The 23589-nt window shown below is 40.5% G+C and overlaps 1 protein-coding gene and 1 non-coding gene across 4 annotated transcripts in view; both read left to right on the forward strand.

Moving 5' to 3' along the window:
* The first annotated feature begins 1999 nt into the window (after positions 1 to 1999).
* Positions 2000 to 2073, forward strand: TRNAN-GUU (transfer RNA asparagine (anticodon GUU)). Its single transcript has one exon. It is a non-coding gene; the product is annotated as a tRNA-Asn (tRNA).
* A 44-nt stretch (positions 2074 to 2117) lies between these two features.
* The window catches only part of LOC114487145 (translation initiation factor IF-2-like), a 154613-nt gene continuing 133141 nt past the window's right edge, over positions 2118 to 23589 (forward strand). For 2 of the 3 annotated variants that reach the window (XM_028495768.2, XM_028495766.2), the window contains exon 1: positions 2118 to 2577. In XM_028495768.2, the coding sequence (XP_028351569.1) occupies positions 2118 to 2577 (460 nt within the window). Of the gene's footprint in view, positions 2578 to 8847; positions 9066 to 23589 lie in introns of those variants that run through there. The other variant, XM_028495767.2, reaches the window with a different exon arrangement.

Here is a 23589-nt window from a genome sequence, read left to right on the forward strand (position 1 = left end):
GAGGACCCAATGCAGCCAAAAATAAAGTTAATCCAGTGGGCTTAATTTGTCTTTAAAAATTGGGCATAGATATTAAGGCCTAAAATGAGACAATCACAAAGATTTAGATGACAACACATGCTTTTATTTTTGTAAATGGGCATTTTGCATAAAAGCTGCATTTGATATACGTAATTGGAGTGAAATGTTGATATTCCATTCAATATGTTTAATATTTATATGTTCTTTTGAAGTATTTACAAATGGAGAGACCAAAAGGCAAAGCTAATGAACTGTGGACAGAGCAATTTATTTTCTTAAAAATATTAATAACTACAGAACCAGGCTGAATTTTAAACAATGATCCTCACATAGAAAAAAATTTTAGCATACAATGAGCTAATTATTTCTTTCTGAATTATTTTTTTCTCATCAACTGTTTCTCAATATCTCTCTTTTTTAGAAGTTAAAATGTTAGTATGATGACTGAAGTGAGGAAAAGAGATTGGAGCTGAAGATAGTCACATGAGTAGAACTGTTCCTAATATTCTAAGCGGCAGAGTAAATATTGAATGAAGGGGTGGTGAGGTACTAGTTGCAGTCTGTTCTAACTGAATAGTCACAAGCACAATAGCAGAGGAGAGAATACTCATTTTGGTATTCAGAGAAGAAAAACCAGTGCCTAATAGTTTTAGCTCACATTAACAGGTACATAAAACGTAAAGCATGGAGGTAGCATCATATAATGAAATCAGACTCATTATATATTTTTTATAAGTGCTTCCTGGATTTTTTTTTTTCAAATTAAAAATTTTCAAGTGCACTTCTAAAAGTTTTTTGAGACCAGAGTGGTACAGCTTGGTATGAATTCACAGCTGTTTGATATCTCAGCGCTTTCAAGGAACTCCACTAATTGGTTCCAAAGCCAATTTAAGTTCTCTTAACAAGCCACAGGAACTCACAATGTTGACTGGACCAAGGCAGGTCGCATACAACTTCTATAAATCATGATACGAATTCTTTCTCAAGGGATTCTGGACAGAGCAATTTAGTAACTTAAAAGTTTAAGTACAGAGTTGTCAAGTGGAAACTAGCAGGTCTCTGAGGCGGGAATAGGGGAAAAAAGTGCCTGGAGTTTTGAAGAGTACCTCAAAAGGCATCAGGATATATTCACACAAAGGGTAAGATTTTCATCTAGGGTATTTACAGGGATGTAACGTTTGCCAGAGGTGTTTCTGTGTTAGGGATTTTCAGGCATTAGTCATAAATCATAGTTTTTTTCTTCTCTAACTTTTCTTTCCTCAAATTGGGTTATATATATCCCATGAAACGTACGTTTTAAGTGGCATGGCTCAAATGTGGGTGTACAGGCTAATTCCAAGGAGAAATCAAGAGCAGATTTAGCAATGAACTACAGCGTACAGGGATGAAAGAATGTTACTGTAGCTTTTCCCCCAATGTCCTTTTCCAGTAACAAAATGTTAGTGACAAGTAATTGTACTATAGGTTAGTACACAACAAACAAATAGGAATTGCATATACGTATTTAATAATACCTGAAAATAAAAATAATGAAGGCAAATACAATTCAGATGACCTTGGGAATGCACACAAGTAAATTATGAAGATGAGTGAGCAAAGTACTGGACAAAGAGTTTGAAATAAAAGGAAAGTTTCTCAACTCATAAGATTAAAGATTAAATTTTTTATTTCCCTATAAAACAAACATAATAGTTATCTCCCTGAAACAAAACGTTCCAAACGGGAGGGGGAGGGGAGGTGGAGGGAACAGCAGTATTTTAATACACGTTGCAATGTGAAATTCTGCTTGATCTTGCTGTATTTTATAGTTTTCCAATATGCTTTAAAGGTGGAAAATAGAGTTAAAGGGTTAGAAATGTTAAGTGGAAAAATCTGATTTGAATGCTAGGCATCAGGGAGCAGAAAAGAAACGAACGTTCACGCGCTGCCTTTATTATTCTTCACAAAGGTTATGGCTGGAGGGCGCCGCCACAACAGAGTCTCTGTGGCGCAATCGGTTAGCGCGTTCGGCTGTTAACCGAAAGGTTGGTGGTTCGAGCCCACCCAGGGACGCTTACCCATTTTACAAGCGGGTCCCCGGTAGTTTTGCATAATTCATGGAGTTGAGGTCTCCGGGCAACGCAGACGTGGATTTCGAGGGTCCGGAGAAGAGAAACCGCGGATCTCACTTCGCGGTCCAGCAGGGGTGGCTCTCCAGCTTCCGGGCGCGCTGGGGCCCCTCCTCCAACCCCGGCGGCCCGGTGGGCGCTTCCTGCCGCCCGGAACAGGCGTGTGGGTCCAGCTCCTTAAGGCCCCCGCATCCTTTCGCTTCCACTCCTTGGGTTCCTAAACTCCGGCCCTCTTCCCCCTCGCTCTTTCCCGAAACCCCCGTCTCACAGCTCCCAGCCCCGCCTGGCCGGGCTCCCGCGGGCCCCGGTCAGGCAGCGGCGCCCAGAGCGCGCAGGGGCCGGGCGGCCGCCGCGTTCCGGCTTCGAACTCGCCGCCCCGGCTCCAGGCGCGGCCCGAGCTGGCCTGGTTCTGCTTCAGGACCCCTGCGATGTCAGAGGTCGGCTGAATGTATGTATTTAGTGTCAAGTTCAAGCTGTACATTGACTTAAAACGCTCCAGGTTTTTTTTCTGTTTTCTTTTTTTTGTTTTTTTTTTAAACGAATGTTGAATCGTGCAGCATTTCGTCTGTTCTTCGTCAGCGTAAACAAATATTCCCATAATTTAACTTAGACTAACCCTCGCATTGGTAAACTCAGAAATGTTTGTCATGAAGCCTTTGTGAGGACACTATTGTAAGAGCATTTGTATGTTATAGTTTACTTTTTCTACTAAAGTTTTAGAATTTAATAGAGAATATAGAGTAAACCTGCAAAATGTCCCATATATTCAGAAAGGGAGAAAACTTTTTTTACAACTGTATCATTGTTACTTAAAAAAACCCAAATTATGAGAAAGATTAAAGTGAAACTGCTAACATATTTTGCTTCGACATTCTATAAGCATATTACCATTTATTTCACAAAAAATGCAAAGGTCTCCAAAATCGTTACCTTGTACTTTGTTCTCTAAATATGTGCTGCCTTCGTGACGTAATCAGTTTCACCATAATAATTAGTCTTGGCCATAGATTAATTTGAAAGATGGTTCTGGAGAAAAGTGGTATGTCTTATTCCTGCAAGTATGTAGTTATGCTCTGCTTTATGTTTTCCCTCACGTTAGTTTTTTGAGAGCTTACTACTTGCCAGGCACGCTTCTAAGTGCTTTGCTGGATGAAAGTGTGAGATCCGTGCAACAGCTCTCCCAGGGAGGTCCTACTGTTTCCGTGGTATTGGTGAGCCACCTGAGGCTCCGTGCAACTGAGTGATTTGCCTGAAGTCACAGTTAGTGCCTAGCGCAGTGCAGATTTAAACGCGAGTTGTCAGGCTTCAGAGCCCATGCTCCTCACTCCTGAACTACCTACCCAGAAGTTCTCTCCTCTAAAAGAGAGCTACTTGATTGATTCGTTAATTTAAAACCAAAGGTGATACTTTAATTGGTTTTTCTGAAGTTTCATTGATATTTTGTTCCAAATCTCACGAAGGAAAGAAAACACCCCACTGAACATTCATGGAATACTAAAGGGCATTAAGTCATGTGCTCATTGTGCTGCTTTATTTTATTGTAATGAAAACTGTGTGGGAACATGAAATCTTCATGTGAAACATGTCTTTGGAAAACAGTTTGATAGCATTTGTGTAGAGAAGACAAGATTAGAAATAAAGGCAGGTTGGAATAGCCCAGAGAAAATATGGAAGAGAAAGAGAAAGAAGAATTGGTTCAAACCAGGCAATGGGGGCTAATCTGGTGTCTAGGGATTCTTGAACCCCAGGCTGGTGTTTGGCAGTTGGGGAGCCCAGACAGACCCCTATTTTAGGACCCCTTTCTGAGAGAATACCAGGATCTGCACTTGACAGATGCCTAGGTGGTAGTTTTAAACTTGATCCTAAATTTCTAAGTATGTTCTGCTTCACCCTATTTGGGAGATTAATGGGATTTAGAGGCCAGGAAATAGAGAGGATTACATGATGGGGTGGGATGAGGACTGCAAAACTGCCCTCTAATGTAAGTAGTTGATTTTATTATGTGGGCAGGTACTTAGTGAATTTCTTTGTGCTAGGCTGTTGCATACAGATAAGATAGGTGGGAAACATTTTTTTTAATTGCTTAATTATTTATGGATGTGTTGGCTTTGTACAATGTGTATTGGGTATAGATGTTGTAATAAATGCTATTTCTGGGGAGCGTTATTTTGTTCCTAGTTTCTTGGGTCTGTAATACCAACCAAGCCCAGAATATGGTGAGATCATTTAGGACATTAGTTAAAGGCTGAAGAGCATTTAAAAGGCTTTGCTGAGCATCTGAGCATGTAAATATGTTCCTGATAAACAGTTGTATACTTAAACTTCTTATATTAAATCAGAGGGAAACTCACTGAAGTAATGCAGTAAAAGGTGAATCAAGTTCTGTGGTTTATACAAACTTGTTAGAGAAGGTCATAGTCATGTGATTTAAAATAATTAATAATTTAAAGTGTTTTTTATATTGTAGCATTTCTTTAGATAATGGAGGTTGGGAGGAGACCACATGGCTAATATGTTTCTGTGTTCATTTGTTAACACCTGTATCTAATGTCATATGATACAAGGTTTAGGGGGAACAAGACGTTAAGCTGCCAGAGAAACACAACTACGCTTTTTCTGCATTCATAACACATCCTAATGAGTAATGCCAACATGAATTTTAATTTTATTTCTCTGAATTTTGGTGGAGGTGATGCCTGAAATGTTCAACTTATTGCTACAACCAGCAGAGCAGGGATAAATTGGTGGTAGAAGAAGCCATAATGCATTTAACTAGAAAATAGTTTAAGAAGTTGAAACCTTTTAAATAATTAAGAATGTTAATTTTATCAGCTGCAGCACTTCATTTAAAGTGCTTCATGTTGAGCCCCTTTGGTGGTGTCCATGCAGTCTGTGTTTTTGCATATTGAAAATTGTGTGTGTGTTATTTTACATGTATTTGTGGTTTTTAAAATTAATTTTTATTGGAGTATAGTTGATTTAAAATGTGTTTCTGCTGTACAGCAAAGTGAGTCAGTTATACATATACATACATCCACTCTTTTTAAAATAATTGTTGAACTTACAAGAATGATGTGAGAATAAACTGTATCTGTAAAATCACAGTTTTAAATTGTTTTCATAGCTTAAATTTTTAAGAGAAGCCACTCGAATTTTCATTTTTCAGTATTTAAACTACAAAATGTAGAGACTCATATCCTTAAGAAAACTCTTAAAATATAATTTTAAAAGAAACTCTTTATTGAGCTTAAATACATACTGAAATGTGCACAAATCATTAGGAGTACAACTGAAGAAATTTTTACAAAATAAACACACACCTTTGTAATCAATATCTTGGTCAATATGTAAAATAATGTTAGCATCCCAGAAACCTCCTCTTGTGTTTATCCCAGTCACCAAAATGTAACTTTTAAACTGTAAACATATGGATTATTAGGTTGAAATGTGAATTTTAAGTTGTCATAGATCAGGACTCAAAAATAAATTTGCTACCAAACCTATCAGACAAGTATTTACACATAAAGATTGGGAAAAATAATGGAAATTAGAAATCAGTTTTCCATGCCAACTCACTTTTGACTTAATCATCTATGATAAACTTGGTAAGAATAAATTTGTGCTATTAAGCCAGAAAATATGAGAAATTTACTATTTATTTGAAGTGTTTAATTTTGTCTATAAGCAAATAAAATGCACTTCTACCCCCACCCATTAAAAAACATTAAACAAAAACAACCTTCTAGAAATTTTGGCATTAAAATTAATTTTTTAGTTTTGAAAATACATTTTAAACTTTAAAACCAAGGTGAGATTTGAGATCAAAAGGTACAGTAAGAGATGATGACTCCTTGGTTTGCCAAATAATATATTCTAAAATCTTAAGAATTTTAATCTGGAGTCCACCATTGGAGGAACACAAATAGTGGTCCTGTTATTTTGAAAGTATGTATAACTATAAAGGAAAATCTAATCTCTGTGATAAAAAGCTATGTTTAAAGTTGTGGAAAGTCAGTTTTGAATACCACTGAGGAAAGCCATTCTAGAAAGAGTCAACATATAAGAATCTAGAGCAAAGTTTTACTTTCTTCTAGCAAAATTCTTCATTGTTATTATTAAAGTAGTGTATGCCTAAGGTTATAATAATAAGTATCTGTACAAATTTAAGTACAGTGATGTTTACTGCAACATTATTTATAATAGTGAGAAATTACAAACAAGATAAAATATGCAACACTAGTGGAAATGGTGAAATAAATTATGGTATGTTATTTAAACATTGGAATACTATACAGCCATTTACAAAATGTGTTTCAGGAAAAAAAAGCCTTTGGACAATGTTAAAATATTGCATTAGGTATAAGAAGCTAGATTCAAAGCTATCAATAAAGCATGATCCCAATTTTGTAATGAGACTGAATTACTTACATAGATGATCTACAAATATTTCTTGATGGTGAATACCATTAAGAAATATTTATAGATCTATACCAAAATAAGATTACACCAAAATAAGAATACACCAAAATAAGATTATCAGTGATTTTTTTCTTTTTTATACTTTACTTTCTATAAGTTCTTTATTATCTGTCATGAACATGTATTATTTTTATTTGTTAAATAACATTTTTTATAACATAAAAATAATACCTGAACTCATACTGTATAAAAAATTTTGAAAATTTTTTCCTCTCTTAAAATTAACATTGAGGGGGCTTCCCTGGTGGCGCAGTGGTTGCGCGTCCGCCTGCCGATGCAGGGGAGCCGGGTTTGCGCCCCGGTCTGGGAGGATCCCGCATGCCGCGGAGCGGCTGGGCCCGTGAGCCATGGCCGCTGAGCCTGCGCGTCCGGAGCCTGTGCTCCGCAACGGGAGAGGCCACAGCAGAGGGAGGCCCGCATACCACATTAAAAAAAAAAAAAAAATTAACATTGAGGGAGAATAGGGAACTCAGATATAAGCCTTTGTGGGTATGGTCAATGATTCTCAACGAGTGCCCAGACTGTTTAATGTGGAAAAGACAGTCTTTTCAATAAATGGTGTGAAGAAAACTGGATATCCACATGCAAAAGAATGAAGTTGGGCTCCTACTTTACACCACATATAAAAATCAACTCAAAGTAAATCAAATACCTAAGTGTAAGATCTAAAATTATACAACTCTTAGAAGAACACATAGGGGGAAAGCTTCATGACATTGGATTTGGTTATATTTCTTGGATGTGACACCAAAAGCACAAACAACAAGAATGAAAATAGATAAATTGAACTACATCAGAATTAAAACCTTCTTTGCAAACAAAGGGCGCTGTCAGTAGAGTGAAAAGGCAGCCCACAGAATGGAACAAAATATTTGCAAATAATATATCTGATAAAGATTTAATATCAGATATATATGCAGAACTCCTACACCTCAACAACTACAAAAAAAAAATTTAAAAATGGACAAGGGATTTGAGTAGAAATTTCTCTGAAGAAGATATACAAATAGCCAATAAGTGCATGAGAAAAAGCTCAACATCACTAACCATTAGGGAAATGCAAATCAAAACCACAATAGATATTACCTCATATACATGAGGATGGCTATCCTGAAAGACAACAACAACAACAAGCAGAAAATAACAAGTGTTGGTGAGGATGTGGAGAAATTGAAAGCTTTGTGCATTGCTGGTGGGAACATAAGATGGTACAGCCACTATGGAAAATAGTATGGTGGTTCCTCAAAAGATTAAAAATAGAATTACTATAAAATTCAACAATTCTGCTTCTGGGTGCATACCCAAATGGATTGAAAGCAGGGTGTCAAAGAGATATTTGTACACCCATGTTCATAGTAGAATTATTCACAATAGCTAAACTGTGGAAGCAACCCAAATGTCCATTGACAGATGAATAGATAAGCAAAATGTGGAACATACATACAATGGAATATTATTTTGCCTTGAAAAGGAAGGCCATTCTGACATACACTACAACATGGATGAACCTCGGTGACATTATGTTAAGTGAAATAAGCTTGTCACAAAAATACAAATACTGTATGATGCCACTCATATGGGGTACCTAGAGTGGTCAAATTCAGAAGCAGAAAGTAGGATGGATGGTGGCTGCCAGAGGCTGGGGGAAGCAGGGGAATGTAGAAGTACCATTTAATGGGTATAGAGTTTCAGTTTTGCAAGATGAAAAGAGTTCTGGAGATTGGTTGCACAGCGAACTGAATGTACTTAACACTATGAACTGTACACTTAAAAGGATTAAGATGGTAAAATTTATGTAATGTATATTTTTACCACAATCTTAGAAATTATATTTAGGGGATTTGTTTCCCCTTGTTATATAAGACCTATTATAAAACATATAAGAAAATAGGATATTGATGCAATTGTTTCCAGTGGCCTACTTATTTAAGAAACATACTTAAGGACATTTAATTTTTTAAGAAGGTAGGCGCTCAGGGAGGGGTAGCAGGGGGAGTATAACTCCCCACTCCTTAAGTGTGTGCTGTGCATAGTGATTTTCTTCCAAAGAGTACAGTATGGAAAGTTCCCCGGGGGTGGGGGTGAGGAAAGAATAGCATTATAGTGGAGAAACCCAACAAACACTGCCTCAGCCAGGGGAACAAGGACCTCAGTAGTGACAAGTCACATTGATAGTTGGTACCCTTATATAATGACACTTTACCTCTGTGCTCTTCCTCTTCCAAACCCATAATCCCAGTCTATTCATGATGAAAACATCAGATCAATGTCAATGGAAGATCATCCTACAGAATACTTGCCCAGTACTCCTTAAAACTGTCAAGGTCTTCAAAAACAGGAGATGTTTGAGAAATCGTCACAGCCAAGAGGAATCTAAGGAGACAAGACAAGTAAATGTGATGTGGTATGCTGGATGGGATAAAGACATTAGGCAAAAACTAAGGAAATCTGAATAACCTGTGGACTTTAGTAATAATAATGTGCCAATGTTGGTTTATGAATTGTAACAAATGTACTATATTAATCTAAGGTGTTAATAACGGGATACTGAATGTGGGGTATGTGAGTACTCTACATTCTCAATTTTTTTCCAAATATAAAACTGTTCTAAAAAATAAAGTCTATTTAAAAAAATAAGGTAGCCCTGCAGAACAGTGGGGAAAGGACTGCATTTTTAATACATGGTATGGGAACAATTGGTTATCTGTATGGAAAGTACGAAAATTGGATCCTTACCTCACACCACACACAAAAAAGTCAATTCCAAGTGAATCACAGACTTAAGTGTGAAAAATGAAACAATAATGCTTTTAGAAGATAATACAGGTAAATATCTTCACGACCTCATGATAGGGACTATCTTAAGCAAGACAAAAAAAAGAAAAAAAGTCCAACTCATTACAAAGGTAAAGGTTGATAAATTTGATTACATCAAAATTAAGAGGTTATATTCATCCCGAGACACTCTTAAAGAAATTAAATGGGGCTTCCCTGGTGGCGCAGTGGTTGAGAGTCCGCCTGCCGATGCAGGGGACACGGGTTCGTGCCCCAGTCTGGGAAGATCCCACATGCCGCGGAGCGGCTGGGCCCGTGAGCCGTGGCCGCTGAGCCTGCGCGTCCGGTGCCTGTACTCCGCAACGGGAGAGGCCACAGCAGTGAGAGGCCTGTGTACTGCAAAAAAAAAAAAAAAAAAAAAAAAGAAATTAAATGGAAAGCCAAGAGTTGTAATTCATAAAACCGACACCGGATCATATATAGATTATTTTTAAAAAGAAGGAGGAAGTGGAGGAAGAAGACGAGGAGAAAAATACCTAATAGAAAAATGGGCAGTAGATGTGAACAGAAAATCCAAGTGGCCTCTAAGCAAATGAGAAGATGCTAAATTTCATGAGTAATCAGGAGAATGTAAATTATATATGGAATGACTTACCACTACGCAGGCACCAGATTGGCAAAAATTTTAGGCTAACACTTGCAAGAGTTGGGGAGGACCCAAAATAATGAGTACTCTTGAACTTGGCTGGATTTTGGTGGAAAACAAAAACGTGGAATTATCTGGTAGAGATGACTATCTACATTAGTAAAAACTTGGATTTATTTAGCAAGTTGCAGCAAATCAGGTTCCCAGGGAAACATACTGAGATGCTGAGATTTGGGTACAAGAGGTGAAGTGCTCTAAGGAAAAATGAGATTGGGCTGAGGGAAGAGTTAAAATGAGATTCAATTACAGCAGAGACCCTAACCAATGCCATAGGGAACTCTGGAGCTGAGAAGGCCTTTCAGAGAGATCCCAAATCAATACAAAGGCCTCTGTGTCTCCATATCAAGCACTCACTGGATGTGGACAATCCATGGGGAGGGGTCAGAGGCTTGGGCAAAGCATCTTTGTTTGGCCACGGGCAATTCCTGAAGAGCGATGAAGCTATGAGTTGTCAACAGCCAACACTACCAGCAACAGAAGAAATATGTCCTTGGTCCTGAGGGTCCACTATAGTTGACCCCTTCTACTGACTGGATTCACTTGCTTCATATAGTAAGTTCATCCCATCTGGGAACGTCTTCTCCACGATGCTGGATAGTCTCTTTTTCTGTGAAATTCACAAGAGGAAGGTGAGTGGGTTGAATTACGGCTCTGGCCATTGCAGCGGGTCTTGAGGCTGTAATTGACCCTCCTCATCTCCGTCTTTACCCCCTGCCGACATCTCTTCTAGTCTTGGAAGCTTATCTGATGGATTGATCTTGACTCTCACCCTTGAGGGGTCTGAACCCATGCTCATCATGAGCATTGATGAGCTGTCAGTTCTGCACTTCTCTATTTATCTTCAGAATTGGAGAGAGGCGTCCCAAGAAACACCCCAGTGAGTCACCGGGCTGTCAGTGTATTCTTTCCTGTCCTCACAGGGAAGGAGCAATCCTTTCACCCCCTGATGAGCACTCTTTACAGATTGATAATTACTTTCCTTGCCTGCTGGTCTCTTGGCAAAAAGAGCCGGAAGTGACTTGGAGGCATCCATGCTTTAAGTTTATGGACAATCTTGCTGTGTGCCTTGGTGGAAGCATTCTGCCTAGAATTGTGGATACAGATTTCTTAAGTAGGTTACTGGAAGTGATGGTAACATGTTCCACGCCTACATCCAAACCTTGGTTCCCATGTATTCTATGTACTGTTGACACAGTACTGTATAATGGTCATTGATTTGGGGTGTATACCATGTCCCAAGGAGCAGCTATCCAGGGTCTCACCTCCAAGCTGGCTTTGACTTTGGCTCAGTTATGTTTTTAAGTGGCCATCTCACTGCTCTATTAGGCCAGCAGCTTCTGAGTGATGCAGTAAGTGAAAGGATACGTTGATCCCGTGGTCATATGCCCACTGCTGCACCTTCTTTGAAGAAAAGTGGCTTGTTGTAATGTTATATGTGGCCCCAAGTCACTGATGAAGCACCAGTTCTTCGATAGTGGCGTAGTTTAGGTTGTATGGGTGCCAAAGGGAAGCCTGTACCTGGAGCATGTATCAGAGTCAGGAGTCACTGCCCCAGTCAGGGTGCAAGGGGTCCATCCTGCCATCAGGTGACCAGATGGTGTCCTTGACCGGTTGCCGTATCGAGGGCTGCGTGGCGTTAGTCTCTGTTTTGGGCAGAGTGAACATTCAGCAGTGGCAGCAACTGTCTCAGCCGTGGTGAATGGCGGCCCACGCTGTTGGCCCCTTCCATAGCCTCATCCTCAGCAGCGCAGCTGCTCCATTCAAGAGCCCACTGGACCACCCCCGGGATGGTGGCTGATAGTTGCTGGCGGATGTGAACTGGCTGAGGCGTTCTGTGAGTGTCTCTTCCTCGGTGGTTGCTCTCTTGTGGGAACTAAACATACACTACAAAGAACTTCACGTTTCACGTCCACTACCACCGGCTCATCCACATTCCTCTTCCCCAGGCCTCCTTACCCTGACTTTTGTTATCTGTCTCTGCATAACAAACTACCCCCAAACTTAGTTATTATAATTCACTTATAGCTCATATTTTGTGGTTTGCCTGGGCTCATATGGGGGTCTCCTCTACTGGTGCTGTGTGGAATCTTTTGCAGTCAAATGGGGCTGGGCTGGATGTCCCGATGCCTCGGTGCTCCTCCATGTGGCCACTCCATCCAGCAAGATAGCCAGAACTTCTTACATGTTGTCTTAAGGGTCAAAGAGGGAAGAACTGGAAGCTGCTTGGCCTTTTGTTTTTTTTTTCGGTACGCGGGCCTCTCACTGTTGTGACCCCTCCCGTTGCGGAGCACAGGCTCCGGCCGCGCAGGCTCAGCGGCCACGGCTCACGGGCCCAGCCGCTCCGCGGCACGTGGGGTCTTCCCGGACCGGGGCACGAACCCGCGTCCCCTGCATCGGCAGGCGGACTCTCAACCGCTGCGCCACCAGGGAAGCCCCTGCTTGGCCTTCTTAATGCTTAGGTTCCAAAGTCCCAGAATATCACCTCCTTGCATTCTGTTAATCAAAGCAGTCACAGGCCCCAGCCCAGATCAGTGGGACATAAGTTTTGTCTCAGATGGGAGTAGCAGTAAGCAGGTGCAGGGAGGGGCAGAATTATTCAGGGTGTCCTTGAAGAATAGCTGCCACTGTCCACCTTCTGGCCACAAGTCACATTCCTCCCTCACACAAAATGCAACTTGTCCCTCTTCCCAAGACCACAAGTCTCATGCCATAATGGCATCAACTTGAATCTAGGAGCTCATCATCTAAATCAGGTGTAGGCATTGATGGATCTTCTCCAGTGTGTTTCCTTGGATGTAGCTCCTTAGTAGGTTCTTCTTGCTCTAAAGAACTGTAAATTAAAGAGAGAAGTTACTTGCTCAACATTCACCCAACAATGATGAGGCAGACACAGGAAAACTGGAACAGCCACAAGGGGGGAACGGTAGGCACATTGCAGTCGTGATACATAGTGCTTCTGAAATCCAGCAGGGCACACGTTCCCAGTTCTTTTAGACCAGTCCTGATCTGGAGGAATAGTTCCCAAGCCTCTTGGCTATGCCCTGAGTCATCCTTCCTTTTCCGTCGTAAATGGCCTCTCTTAGGAGCTAAGCAGCTTTCTTAACCTGCTTACTGCCTGTAGAAGTTTGAGTGTCCCAAGACCTCTTTTCATTAGGAACTGACTCTGTCCCTTTCAGTCCAAATGGATTCAGTTCATTTAAAACATTGTGCTTTTTTTTTTTTTTTCTTTGGTATCAAATCACAATCAACTCCATTGGGTACAAGCCACAGCTACACTTCTTTCTGAAACTGGTATGTGAAGTTCCTCTGGGACAACTTCCTTAGGATTCATTCTTAGAAGCCCTGTTGTCTGGGTGAGAGGCCGTATGAGCCACGCCCGGAGGATTCTTAGAAGGCTGTTTGTTCAGCTGAAAGGCTTTATGACGCATCACCTAAAATCTTCCTGAGGTTTCGACAAAGTGTGTCACAGTCCCACCCTTAATCTGAACTTGACACTGAGGCATATGTTACTTTCCATGTCCTAGATTTGATTTTTCCCCCCTCTGAGTCCATTTCTTACCTTGAGCATTGCTTTAAAACCCAATATATCCTGGTTGCTTTATATTTTCTCTAAATCTGCTCAAAAACTTCCTTTTTTTTTTTTTAAATCTTCCCGTGTACTCTTCATAGGCAGCTAAAAACAAAAACAAAACAAAACAAAACAAAAACAGTTGGTGCTTTCAACAGTCTGCCTATAAGTAGCCTCAGCCAGACTCATGAGTTCCTTAGGTACCTTTTCTGTTTCCCACCTGACTGCAGGTGACAGTTCACCATGGTGTGTGTCATGCATGTGTTTGCACAACATGCTGTTATGATGTAATAATACTCAGGTTCCCCTTTCCTTGAGTCTCCAATAGCAATTTCATCGCTGTCTTTCAAGCCTTCACTTTGATCTCTTCAAGGAGCTCCATCTTGGTCCCAAAGCTAATGCCACATGTTTTAGTGTTTCGTCAAGGCAGACACCATTTTCAGGCACTGAGTTCTTGTTTTAGTTCTCTGTTGTTGTGTAATAAACCACTCTAAAACTCAGTGGCTTAAAACAGTCCTTGTATTATCTCTCTTGACTCCATGGACTCAGCTGAGCAATGCCTTGACTGATGTCAGGGTCTCATGGGGTCGCAGTCAGATTGAGAGAGAGGCCCCATGGAGAGGCCCTGAATGATGAGATAGCATTTGGAGAAAGAGCCCACGTGGAAGAGCACCGAAGTGCCAGGCATCTGGTACCAGCCCCACCATATTGGTGAAGTTATAAGGAATCCTGTCTTTGGGAGAACCCCTTCCAAAAGTAATCGGCAAAGTATTGCATCTCACACTTCCCGTCACTAAGTAAATAGCCAACGCCTGCTAGCACTCTTCAGGCCCCACACCCACTGTACTGGAGTAAATGATTATATGTCCCTTTGAGGGAAGGACTGGGAGAATCTTCATCATAAATACCATGAGTGTCAGCATTCTTCCTCCTGGGACCCAGCCAGTCTTCAATCAGTGGGTTCCCAGCCTGAGGAATGGCTCAGATCCAGAAACTAGGCAGAGTATGGTAATTCTTTATTGGGGTGACTGCTCTCAGTCCCTGAGGATCTCATCCTTGATGTCTTTTGATTGTGTAGTTTGAGCACTATGCCTACTGGCTGTTTATCCATCTTGTCCCTAAGGATGTTATGTTCTGTGAAGCATCTCCATATCTCAGTGGGTCAGACACCCACCCTCCCCCACATCTTCAATCTAACCTTGCCAGTGATTACAGTAATTGCCCACAACCTGCCCTCCACCACTCCAAGACTCTACCGTTCCGACTGCCGTCACGGAGCCCAGTCCTGTAAGAGCATTCCCAATGTCAGCCCAGCCCACAGAAGACAGCCACACTGACCTTGACCTTGACTGTGATATTGGTGCCTCTCATCCCAGTGCTTTCCCTGTTTATTAAGGAGCGGCCCCTGGGTGAGTTTGCTGACCTGACGTAGTATATCCTCTGTAGAACGTTCCTCTGAACCTTTGGGATCTTTATTTTGCTGTCTGCTGTGGCAGTTCTGGCATTCCCTCTTCACCGAATGCAGACATGTTTCCTACCAGCTTCTCAGAGCCATCCCAGCCTGTGTTGACGTTATCTTCCGGGATGCTTATAAGGGTTAAATCCTGTGTCATAGGGTTGTCCATATTGATCACCTTTCCTTTATCCATCTTTGTCTTCCACTCACTTTGATCCAACACCCTTTGATCCAAACACTCTCTTGGCTTCTGATGGTGCATGCGAGCTTGGTCCTGAGGCTTCTTTGAGGGGCATAATCTCTTCTCTCCCTTAGCAGGCTGGGCTATGTAGGGTTAAGTAGACTTAACCCTACTTCTTTGTCTGAGGGCCAGAAGGGAGGTGGGGTTGGGTCTGAGGGAAATGCCTTTGTTCTTGCAAGGCAAAGAACTCTGCATCATCTTCAAGCAAGGAGGGAGTGCTGGCCTTTCACAGGGTGAAGTGGGCCACTTCTGCAGGCCCAGGGGCTGGGGAGAATGTGGGAGTCAAGGTGTCCCCATCACATGCCTTAGGGTCAACTCCTTCCTAATGGGCCCTGTTCTTAAGTAGCAGATTGGCCAAGCCTGTGCGTTCAGCCTCTTCTGAAGCTCGGCTGTTCCTATAATAATTGAGTCCTGGGCTTGAGCCTCAGCCTTTTCTGGTCTCCACTCATAGGAGATGAGAGTCTCTTTAAATGGTGCCAAAGAGGCTGTCTAACTTCACACTCACCTCTCATTGGTGATTAATTAACCTCAGTCTTCCAGTCTTTCAGTGACTTTCTCTGATACATCCATTGACCTCAGCAACAGCGTTTTTGTTTTGTTTTTTTTTTTTTTTTTTGGCCACACTGCTTGAGAGATCTCAGTTCCCTGACCAGGGATCAAACCCGTGCCCCCTGCAGTGGAAGCATGGAGTCCTAACCACTGGACCACCAGGGAATTCCAGCAACAGCCTTCTAATGACTACTTTCTCGTCTCTCAAACTCCTGAGATACTGCACTCACCAGTGCATTCCCTCTCACCAGTATGCAACCCCCCTTCATGCCATGCACATTTTAATAATTGTACCAGCACCTTATGCCAGAGGCTATCTGTGCCCCATCCTCCACCAGTGATGTGTCTTCAATGCCAGCTGGCCAGTGGGTGATCCAGCTCCAGAATCTCATGTTAAAGCCTCCTTCCCAGGACCACTTCCAGCACCAGCTGTTGCCGATTGATCGGATGACCTTAGGAAGCGAGACTGAGATTTGCAGGTAGGAGTTATTGAGGATTCCTCTCAGGAACAGCTCCTTTGTGGGGCAAGGGAAATAGCTTTAAGCAGAGGGAGAAGTTGAACTGTGGTTGCAATGGCAGCCTCAGCTGCTTCCCCGCAGAGCACTGAGGCTGCAATAGCCTTTCATGGATGTGCCAGGTCAAGGCGCAGGGCTAGGCATTTGTATCCTTGCGCAGACCAGTCATTGTATGTGGGCCTCCCTTGATGAAGGGACATAACTTATGCGAGGCAAATTCCTTTGGCTACGGGTAATTCCAGGGGATGGATTCTGCTGTGAGCCGGCAGAAACCGGTATTCTCAGCAATAGCCTTGGATCTGAAGGGGGCCTTGGGAGGAGGGGGCAAAACAGCCAGTATGCAGGTCCAGGGTTTCTTGTTTGTTTGTTTTGCTTTGTTTTGTTTTTCTAATTTTCCCTTTTATATTTATTATTTATATTTCTTGTCTTCCTTAAGTCATTTCTGGTTTTGTTCTTTTTCTTTTCTCCTCTTTTAGTTACAGGCTGGTTTGTATATATATATATTTTTTTTAATAATGAAATCAATTAGAGCCATACTTAACCAAACAGAGAAGTGTTCTTATTTTCATTAGTTTATAGGTAATCTGTAATTATGGTTTGCTTTTTGACTTAAAAGTTATATAGGAGAGGTTACATTTTTTTAAGTGTGTTTTTTTTTCCAAAATTAATTTTATTAATTTGTGTTTCTAGTGCTGTAGTCAGAGAATATGGCCAATATGGTGTCTACTTTTGTAATTCATTGCAGTTTTCTTCTTTTCTGGTTAAAGGTTTTGTTTCTAAAATTTTCCTCACATACATCAAGGACGATACAAAATAACTAAATGTAATTGAATCTAACAAACACATTTGTATGTGATGAAATGAAATATATGGTATGCAGTATACACAGACAAAATCAGACTATATACATTTTCTCTCTTTATATTTTCAAAGTTTTTGGCAAACAAGAAATGGATATAAGAACAGGGTGAAATGTTTCTCTTAGTCTCGTAGAGTCCTCGTATAATGATTAGGGGAAAGCAACCCAGATAATAAATTTTTGTGTTCTTGTTGTTGTTGTTCTCTGAAATGTTGACTGTTTATCAATAGATTTTTAAATGATTTCTACGTGGATATTTAATGCTTTAAGAATCCAACAACAGAGTTATTTTGCTAATAAGCATGAGGGTTTCCAAGGCAACATTGGGTTCTGATTGGCTGAGCCAAAGTAGAATAAAGCAGCTCACAAGTTTTGTTTTCTTAAATTTGAAGCTCAAGTGTATTCACTTAGTTTTTGACTTCAATAAAATAAGTAGTCTGGAGGAAAGTTGTACAGCATTTTGATTATATTGATTTTTGTCAGGAAGGAGATGAGTGGATGGAGGAAAGTGGATGGAGGGCAAGAGGTACTTCATAGATAGTACTGATTCCTGATTAAATGTTCAGTGTTTGAAAACTCAAAATTTCTGAAGGCTTGTACTCTTTAATTATATGATTACAATTTATAAATTGCAACTTTTTATTAAAATCCTTTCCTCCTTCTTCCTTTACTTTATTATCCATAATCTACCTTTTGGGGGAAGAGTTTTGTATGCCAGATTACCAATGATGAAAATTATGTGAATGTTTCATTTTCTGTTTCAAAGAAATAGTCCAAGTTTCTGAAATTAAATAACATGAAATTACCAACATACCTACAGAATGTTGCCACCTGGATATTTTTTTAAAGAATAAAATGTATTCTATTTTGATTGTGAGTAGTTTTCCTTAAAGCTGTTGCCATATTTGATTCTATTTGTGGCAATTTAAAACAGGTTATATACTATCTTTTCTTTAAAAACATATTTAACAAATCTAGATTGGAAGTAGTTTGAGTGAATGTTTATTGTAAATATAGCTGTAGAGCAGAGTTAGGACAGAAGGGATAATAATCATATCTCATAAAATGGATTGAGGTGCACATTATCCCGTATTTATTGGTTTTTGTTTGTACATGCCAGGGCCGAGGGGTCTATAAATGAGTTCATTGAATGATTTTGTTGGAGGAAGAAAAGCCTTGAAACTCAAAGTCACCTGCAGATGAAACATTGAAACGTTGAGTTTGAAACTCTTCTCTGAATTTCTGGTGCTCATTATAGCATCCATAAGCCAAGCATCATGTAGTTCCTTGCATTGCAGTTATTGTTGCTGTTTTATCTTTTCTTTTTGATATTTGTTAAAATTTATAAATATGCTTTATTAAAGATAATTTAAAAATGCAAAAAAGGAGGAAAAGTTTAGCTTAGTTGTAATCATATTGCATATACATTTTTGTGCTGCCACTTTTCTCTTGATGTCATGTAATAATTTTCCCAGACAAGTATGTGATATATTTTTAGTGGCTGCATAATATTCCATTTAGTGTGTATACCACAAACACTTAACTATTTCACTATTATCGAACATTTAAGACGTTTCATTTCTTCACTGTCATACATAATACAGAAATGTGAATCTTTGTATATAATGATTTCCCCCCTCATATAGAAGATGAATTTTGTAGGTGTTTTTATAATCAACACTGCTGAGGCAGAGTGTTACTATATTTGGAGTTCTTGATATATATTGCTAAACTACCTTATAAAAGGGCTGTGCCGGACTTCCCTGGTGGTGCAGTGGTTAAGAATCCACCTGCCAATGCAGGGGACACGGGTTCGATCCCTGGTCTGGGAAGATCCCACATGCCACAGAGCAACTAAGCCCGTGCGCCACAACTACCGAGCCTGTGCTCTAGAGCCTGCGGGCCACAACTACTGAGCCTGGGTGCCTAGAGCCCATGCTCTGCAACAAGAGAAGCCACCGCAATGAGAAGCCCGCGCACTGCAACGAAGAGTAGCCCCCGCTCCCTGCAACTAGAGAAAGCCCAAACCCGCACACAGCAATGAAGACCCAACACAGCCAAAAATAAATAAATTTTGAAAAAAGGGCTGTGCCACTTTGCACTCTCACTAACAATGTATGAGAATATCTGTTTTGCTGTCCTTCTGGCAGCAGTGAGAATTATCATTTAAAAACTATCCCTCTATTATTTTTGTTGCTAAGAATAGTGTCTCATTGCTTTGTATTTCTTTGATTACTAGGGATGTTGGTAATTTCCTCATGTTTCTGAACTTGCTCTCTCTTCTGTGATTTGACTGTGTATGCTTTTAAAAAATAACAGATTCGGGCTTCCCTGGTGGTGCAGTGGTTGAGAGTCCGCCTGCCGATGCAGGGGACACGGGTTCGTGCCCCGGTCTGGGAGGATCCCACGTGCCGCGGAGCGGCTGGGCCCAAGAGCCATGGCCGCTGAGCCTGCGCGTCCGGAGCCTGTGCTCCGCAACGGGGGAGGCCACAACAGTGAGAGGCCCGCATACCGAAAAGAAAAAAAAAAAAAAGATTGCTATAATAAAGCTATTTGTAATGTATATTGCTATAGTATACAGTATAGTGATAGAATATACTATCTATATTGTATATTGAATAAATGTACTGTATATTGATATAATTCACATACCATACAATTAACCCAATTATAGTGTATAGTTCAATGATTTTCAGTATATTCACAGAGCTGTGCAGTCATCACCATAGTTAATTTTAGAGCATTTTTATGACTCCAGCAAGGAACCTGGCACCCATTAGCAGTCACTTCTCACCTCCCCTGAAACCTGCCCAGACCTGGGCAAACACTCATCTCCACTTTCTATCTCCCTATGTCTGCTTGTTCTGGATATTTCATCGAATCATATGAACATTTCATAGAATACGGTATTTCATATAATCACACATTGGTCTTTTGTGGCTGGCTTCTTTCTCTTAGCATAAGTTTTCAAACTTCATGCTGTAGCAGGTACTTCATTCTTTCTCATTGCCCAATAATATTCTATCATATGGATTTCACACATTTTATTTCCATTCATCAGTTGATGGTTATTTGGGTTATTTCTACTTTTTGATTGTCATGAATAATGCTTCTTTGAACATTAATGTACAAGTTTTTGTGTGGATATGTATTCTCACTCCTCTTGGGCATATACTTAGGCATGCATTTGCCGGGTCATACGGTCACTCCATGTTTGAACTTTTAAGGAACTGCGAGACTGTGTTTGTGCATGATTTTTGCATATTTATCTTTTGGGATCTTGGTGCTTTTCTATTTTTTTTTTCTGCGGTACGCGGGCCTCTCACCGCTGTGGCCTCTCCCGTTGCGGAGCACAGGCTCCGGACGCGCAGGCTCAGCGGCCATGGCTCACAGGCCTAGCCACTCCGCGGCATGTGGGATCTTCCCGGACCGGGACACGAACCCATGTCCCCTGCATCGGCTGGTGGTCTCTCAACCACTGCGTCACCAGGGAAGCCCTTGGTGCTTTTCTTATAGATTTGTATGAGCTCTTTATATACAGTTGATATTAATCTTGCATAATTGCTGAAACTATTTTATCCCCATAGCTTGCTTGCCTTTCATTTGTAATGTTTTGTGTATGTGTGCAGATATTTTTAATTTTCATATTATTAGTTCTGTCAGTATTTTATTTTGTAACTTATTTCATTGTTTCTAAGCTTTAAGAAAGCATTCCTCCGTAGGGTTGATAAATATTCAGGTTTACGCGTCCGCCTGCCGATGCAGGGGAACCGGGTTCGCGCCCCGGTCTGGGAGGATCCCACATGCCGCGGAGCGGCTGGGCCCGTGAGCCATGGCCGCTGGGCCTGCGCGTCCGGAGCCTGTGCTCCGCAACGGGAGAGGCCACAACAGTGAGAGGCCCGCGTACCGCAAAAAAAAAAAAAAAAAAAAAAAAAAAATTGAGGTTTATTTTCTTGTAATTTTTCTCTAATTTGATCTTTTTAAAAAATATTTCACTACTTCATCTATTTAGTTTAGCTGAGAGAATGGTATAAGATTAAGATCTAAATGGATTTTCACTCCCAAAGATCTAACCAATTGTACCATCACCATTTTCCTAACACTTCTTCCCTCTCCTATTGAATTTGTGTACCTCTTTTATCATTTATTAGTTTTTTAGACATCCTAATGTTCGTTTTGTTCAGTGTGTACATTTTTTAAAGTAGTACCACGTGGTTTAAATTGTTGAGGGTTTATAATATGTTTTGTATCTGGAAAAGCAGTCATTTCCCCCTCAACTCTGCATCTCACATTCAATTAATTGTCTTTTCCAAAAATTTCTTGGTGATTCTTATTTTTTTCCAGATGTTTCCCAGATTTTCCCAAAGTCTTGTTATGCTTTCTAAATGCTGTTGGAATATTTATTGCGCTTGCATTAAATGCTCAATTTGATTTTGAGAGACTTGACATTTTAATAGGATTGAGTTCTGTAATCCAGGAACCTGTTCTATCTCTCTGGTTACAGTGTTTTGAAATTATCTCAGCCAAGTATCCTACTCACATGGAAATCACATATTGTTTATTCTCTCGCTGGGGCAGATCCAGGTTTTGTGGGGTCTGCAGTTTATGTAGTTTCGGAGGCTTTTTTTTTTTTAACATCTTTATTGGAGTATAATCGCTTTACAATGTTGTGTTAGTTTCTGCTGTATAACAAAGTGAATCAGCTATACATATACATATATCCCCATATCTCCTCCCTCTTGTGTCTCCCTCCCACCCTCCCTATCCCATCCCTCTAAGTGGTCACAAGGCACTGAGCTGATCTCCCTGTGCTATGTGGCTGCTTCCCACTAGCTATTTCTTTTACATTTGGTAGTGTATATATGTCAGTGCTACTCTCTCACTTTGTCCCAACTTACCCTTCCCCCTCCCCATGTCCTCAAGTCCACTAAAGGAGAAGAATACAAAATTATGAATATAAAATTGGTTACTGGATCTTGGAAGGAGCCCATGTAAGTGAAGGGCTCTGAGGCGGACTTAGTTCCCGAGTCAGATGACCTCTTCTCACAGGTGTCTCTTTGCTGCTCTGTGGATGATGCCTCATTATTTTGTATTTTTAGTATGTTCTGTAATGCCTGAAGGAATGAAAGAAGCCATTTACCGAACTTAGAAAATATTTTAAATACTTTTCTAGTTTTCCATTTTGGAATTTCTATACAAATGTTCACACTATAGCAATGGCTTTATATCATCTTCTATACTTTTACCCATATCTTAAACTTCTTGAGGGAAAGGACTGTATTTTGAAGATAGTTAATAAATGTTAGTGATGGCTGATAAACAAAGGAGTGTATTCACGGAGGACACAGCAAGATGAATTTGGTACTCACCAAATTTCATGCTTCAGATGAAACATAATTTTGACTATACTGCAGGATGGAGGCTACAGTCCTGTAAATTTGCCTTAAAGACGTATATTTTATTGGAGCGTATAATAACGTACTTTGTACTGTATACTGAGTTTTTAATACCATTTTAATGCTCTAAACTCAGAGTATATTTATAGGGAATTTTCAACAGTTTTCATTCCAGAAATTATTCAATAAACTTTGTATTTGGCCTAGATTTTTGTGCCAAAAATAGACTGCCAAAATGGGAAGGAAAGCTTCCTAATGAAATAGTTTTGAGATCATAAATCAATAATTAGGTTAAAAAAGTCTCACTGGGGACTTATTCTTTTTACAAAAAAATGGCGGTGGGGGGATTGGACTGTTTATTTGGTATATTTCTCCCACTGTTACAGCATTTTATAAGATAAGCGATCAGATTTTTATAGGCCATCTGAAAACTTCATGTTTTAGGAATTTCAGAAGGCAAGCAATTTGTAATATCTGCCTTATTCTTTAATGTCTTTGAATTCTAATGTAAGATCTTGTAGGACAACAGGAAAAAATGGACAGTTCAAGCTATTTATTAGTTAATTAAGTTAACTGTCTTCTTTGTGGCTGGAACAAGTTTTGGAAAACTCACAAAATCCTATAGAACCCAAAGGAACCTACAGAGTGATCTACGGGTCTGCAGCATATTATGGTTGATGGCCCTGGGAACACCAGCCCTATTCTTAATTTTCCAAATAACCAAGAATACAGGGATGTTTTTAAGTAAAGGCTCTTCGTTTTAATAATCTAAGACATCTGTTTACAATTAAGAGTGCTCAGGGCTTCCCTGGTGGCGCGGTGGTTGCGCGTCCGCCTGCCGATGCAGGGGAACCGGGTTCGCGCCCCGGTCTGGGAGGATCCCATATGCCGCGGAGCGGCTGGGCCCGTGAGCCAT

The sequence above is a fragment of the Physeter macrocephalus genome, chromosome 11, assembly GCF_002837175.3.
Source record: "Physeter macrocephalus isolate SW-GA chromosome 11, ASM283717v5, whole genome shotgun sequence".
Classification (NCBI taxonomy): Eukaryota; Metazoa; Chordata; class Mammalia; order Artiodactyla; family Physeteridae; genus Physeter; species Physeter macrocephalus.